Source organism: Sinocyclocheilus anshuiensis, unplaced genomic scaffold (assembly GCF_001515605.1).
Source record: "Sinocyclocheilus anshuiensis isolate Anshui unplaced genomic scaffold, SAMN03320099.WGS_v1.1 scaffold55, whole genome shotgun sequence".
NCBI lineage: Eukaryota > Metazoa > Chordata > Actinopteri > Cypriniformes > Cyprinidae > Sinocyclocheilus > Sinocyclocheilus anshuiensis.
Genome location: NW_015549647.1, coordinates 1,490,829 through 1,495,603, shown reverse-complemented (window position 1 = coordinate 1,495,603; position 4,775 = coordinate 1,490,829). Strand labels below are relative to the sequence as shown.

The 4,775-nt window shown below is 37.7% G+C and overlaps 1 protein-coding gene across 1 annotated transcript in view; it reads left to right on the top strand.

The window, feature by feature from the left end:
• The window catches only part of LOC107659992 (ribosome biogenesis protein wdr12-like), a 6,306-nt gene extending 1,531 nt beyond the window's left edge, over positions 1–4,775 (top strand). The window contains exons 4-12 of the mRNA XM_016449127.1: positions 1,030–1,136; positions 1,234–1,349; positions 1,503–1,657; positions 2,336–2,381; positions 2,526–2,608; positions 2,697–2,837; positions 4,286–4,391; positions 4,476–4,608; positions 4,694–4,775. Of these exons, the coding sequence (XP_016304613.1) occupies positions 1,030–1,136; positions 1,234–1,349; positions 1,503–1,657; positions 2,336–2,381; positions 2,526–2,608; positions 2,697–2,837; positions 4,286–4,391; positions 4,476–4,608; positions 4,694–4,775 (969 nt within the window). The remainder of the gene's footprint in view (positions 1–1,029; positions 1,137–1,233; positions 1,350–1,502; positions 1,658–2,335; positions 2,382–2,525; positions 2,609–2,696; positions 2,838–4,285; positions 4,392–4,475; positions 4,609–4,693) is intronic.

The following is a 4,775-nucleotide window of genomic DNA, read 5'->3' as shown; positions in this document are numbered from 1 at the left end:
CTTTTGGAAGGCCAAACAAAGTAGTTTCGCTTTCACAACGAAACAGCGTCACACACGGCGGCCTTGAGTGTGCGGAGGCAGGCGGGCTTGCGGCAACCACATGTGACGACCCCGGGCTGGACTCCGCTTCGTCCACGGTGAAAGCCGATCCGGCGATCCACAGCGCAAAGTTGATTTATTCCTCAGCAACCAGCACGGATCAGCTCCAGGCATGACGAAGCAGATATCGTCCTCTTTTGGAAGGCCAAACAAAGTAGTTTCGTTTCACAAGGAAACACACACTGTCTTCACGACATGGTGGCGGCAGCAACAATACTACAGCGAGAATAAAAGTTACGCCTTCTTTTTTTGTGTGAACATTTGGGCGGCGTTATGCAAATCTTCCCACATAGTGATGTAGACATGTGGCGCGTGTTAGAACGAGCCGTTTTAGGTAGGCGTGGTTGACTCTTAACTTTTATAAAGAATATCTCTTTGGATTTGAGACTTTAGTCTTTGCAACTTTACAGATCTTCTTTATGCACCAAGAGCTTGTAACACTTCAAAGAGAAAGGAAAAATTGAAATCGCATCATATTATGACCCCTTTAAGCAGGACAACCGTTTTCAATAATAAATTAAATATTTCTTGAGCATCAAATCAGCATGTTAGAATGATTTCTGTATGATCATGTGATACTGAAGATCACTGAATAAATCACAGGAATAAATTACATTTTAAAAATGTATTACAAAAGAAAAAAGTTATTTCAGATTGGAGTAATATTTTACAATATTACCGTTTTAATGTTCTCTCATCATTTTTATCTATCCATTGAAAGTCCATGCAAACAAAATCTTCAAAAAGTAAAAAAATGACACCGTAAAAGTAATCCATATGAATTGGTGTAATTGTTTAGCCTTTTCAAGCTGTTTTTAACAGTTAAACTGCTATGAGAACTTAGCAAAAATATATTTGCAGGTTTGGTTACATGCTCATCTGTGTTGTGTGTGTGTGTGTGTGTGTGTGTGTGTGTGTGTGTGTTAACAGGAAGAAGTGGTGGAAATAGAATATGTCGAGAAGTTCACAGCCCCACAGCCGGAGGAGTGTATCATGCATGATGACTGGATCAGCTCGGTGGAGGCAGATTCTGAATGGTGTGTTTCATGCGAAACTAAACAGAAGTCAAAATTTGATTTGCTTGGACAGATTTGTGGCTGATCTATTAAACTCGTTCCTCTGCCCGAATCCCAGGATCCTCACAGGCTCTTATGATAAGACTGCACGGATTTGGTCTATGGAAGGGAAGGCTGTGATGACTGTGGCTGGACACACTGATGTTGTGAAGGATGTAGCCTGGGTGAAGAGAAGTGAGAATCTTCAAACTGGATCATTAGTGCATTAATTTAATAGATCACCTGTATGAGATGCCTAATATGTATTTGAATGTATGAATCTGAGAGTTAATGATGCATGAGATTTCTGTCAGTTCTACATGTGTTTGATGCTTCTGTGCCTTCTAGATGGTCTGAGCTCTCTGCTCCTGACCGCATCTCTGGATCAAACAATCATGTTGTGGGAGTGGAATTCCGAATGGAACAAAGTGGAGGCCCGACACTGTTGTCGTGGACACGCAGGAAGTGTAGACACAGTTGCCGTCGACCCCACTAGGACGAAGGTTTGTGTGTGTTTGCTAGTCTTTTTTTGTCAGTTTGTCTTTCCTGTATTATGTACTAGAAGATTTTTTTTTTTGAAAGAAATTAATATTCAGCAAGAATGCATTATCAAAAGTGACAGTAAAGATATTTGTAATGTCACAAAAGATTTCTATTTCAAATAGTTGCGGTTTATTTAAACTTTCAATTAATTAAAGACTCCTGGAAAAAAAATGTATAACTGTTACCCACAGAAATATTAAGCAGCAACTGTTTTCAACATTCATACTAATCAGAAATGTTTCTCGAGCACAAAATCAGCATATTAGAATCATTTCTGAAGGATCATGTGACACTGAAGAGTAATGGCTGCATTGCCATCACAGAAATCACAGGAATAAATTACATTTTAAAATATGTTTTAAAAAACAGTTATTTTAAAATGAAATAATATTTTACAATATTACTGTTTTAACTGTATTTTTGATCAAATAAATGCACACTTGGTGAGCATAAGAGACTTCTTTCAAAAACATAAAAAAAATTCTTACCAACACGAAACTTTTGAACAGTAGTGTATGCATATTTTTGTTTTTATTTTTAAAGATGATACCGGTGATGATAATAATAATAACCAAAAATAACGTCATGCATTTGATTTACTCTACATATGTGTGTCTCATGTTTTGTTTTCTCTTCAGTTTTGCAGTGGCTCATGGGACAAAATGCTTAAGATATGGTCAGCAGGTATGTTTTCTTTGGAACCTTCGTTCTGTGAGATGTTTAATTCAAAAAGACAAGATAAACATCCAAGTTCAAAAAAGGAAACAATGAAATGATGTAAGATAATACATAGAAAAAAAAACGGACTTGTATTGTTGTTGTCCTCAGTGCCAACAGTGGAAGAGGATGAGATCGAGGAACCCAACAGGCCACGCAAAAAACAGAAAACAGAGCAGATGGGGCTCACACGGGTTAGTGTCTATGCATCCTCATGACACACAGACTCTTGTTATTAATTAATGCTTTGCAGTTTTATAAATGCTTGTTATTCTGCTTTAGACTCCCCTCATGACTTTCTCTGGTCATAATGAGGCAGTGTCCTCTGTGCTCTGGGTGGATGCTGAGGAGCTGTGCAGTGCATCATGGGATCACACCATCCGTCTATGGGATGCAGAGACTGGCGAGCAGAAGAGTACAGTAGTGAGTGACACCAGTTAGATCCGTTTGTTTTTTATTTGAAAGTGATTGTAATTATTTTTTTGCTTTTCATATAAACTTCCTTAAAAAAACCCTGACCCTCTAAAACTTGCACTCTCTATTTTATTTCTATTCTTACTACTTGTCTTCTTGTATAAAAAAAAAAAGAGAGAGAGCCTCTGACACTAGCATTCTCTATTCTTTTGACGTTTTATTTTTATTAAAAAAAAAAAGACCCTCTAACACTAGCGTTCCCTATTCTTTTTCTATTCTATCTACTTTATTATAAAAAAATATATATATTTTTTTATTACTTTATTATAAAAAAACCCTTGCAATGTGTAATCGCATTAGGCTAACCGAGACTTGTCACAGCACTTACATATTATTGCCCTTTTGTTGGTTTTGATTTTCTATTGTCTTCATATTTGTAAGTCGCTTTGGATAAAAGCGTCTGCTAAATGACTAAATGTAAACGTAAAACACAAAATTAAAATTTTTAGTTCTCTAGTGACTGTATTTCACAGATATGGACAGGAGAGCATAAAATGTTAACGTTGTATAAAGTTTATAAATAGCTATTTATAAATAATGAATATTGATAATAATAAATGATGATGTTTATAAATAACAATTTATAAAAAATATTGAAGTTATGTGTATTTTATAAATTATGTATTATTATTTATAAATAGCAGTTTATACTTATTTTTACCTCTAACTAAGTTTTTTTTTTTTTTTTGCTTATTTATAATAAATACAATAATAATCATTATTATTATTATTATTATTATTCTTTTTATAATTATTATGATGGATGGGGGATTCTGGACAAGTGAAGTGTTTAATTTTGCAACACTTGTGTCACCAAGCATAAAATAACGTCTGTTTTCAGACATGTTTCCCAAATAGAAAGTTCCATCTTAATCATACACCATTGGTTGAGCCATTGGTCTTTTGGGCTGATCGGGATGCTCATTTATACAGCAATATGTTAACAGCACCACCATGTTTTCCGTTTGCTACTAGACAGGGGAAGTTGTGGCCTAATGGTTAGAGAGTCGGACTCGTAACCCAAAGGTTGCGAGTTCGAGTCTCAGGTCTGGCAGGGATTGTAGGTGGGGGGAGTGAATGTACAGCGCTCTCTTCCACCTTCAATACCACGACTGAGGTGCCCTTGAGCAAGGCACCAACTGCTCCCTGGGCGCCCACTGCTCCGGGTGTGTGTTCACGGTGTGTGTGTTCACTGCTGTGTGTGTGCACTTAGGATGGGTTAAATGCAGAGCACTAATTCCTAGTATGGGTAACCATACTTGGCCACATGTCACGTCACTCACTCAGTCACTCACTCATTAAGTTGGGTCAGGAGAAAGTATTTTAAGAAATGAAAAATATGTACACATTAGCTTTAAGGACTGCTGGATTTACAGACTGATGTTCTTGTATTGCAGACGGGCAGTAAGGTTTTCAACTCTATCTCATACTCTCCACTGTGTCGCCGTCTGGCCTCGGGCAGCACCGACAGACATGTGCGTCTATGGGACCCAAGATCTAAAGGTGACTATCAGAGATCCCATATAATGATGCCCTCTCATCCAAACAGTTATTTTAATTGCTCATATCTCTCTTTTTTTTTTCCAGACGGCTCTCTAGTTCTCCTGTCTCTGACGTCCCATAACGGTTGGGTGACAGCGGTCAGGTGGTCTCCATCTCACGAGCATCAGCTTGTGTCAGGATCTCTAGATAATGTGGTCAAACTGTGGGACACAAGGAGGTGTGCGACTTACAGATACATTATAACCCAAAACCATCCTGTTCCTGCATATCTGTCCCTAACAGTCCTGGTTTCTTCTTTACAGCTGTAAAGCTCCACTCTATGATCTTGCTGCCCATGAAGACAAAATTCTGTGTGTTGACTGGACAGAGAATGGGGTACGATAA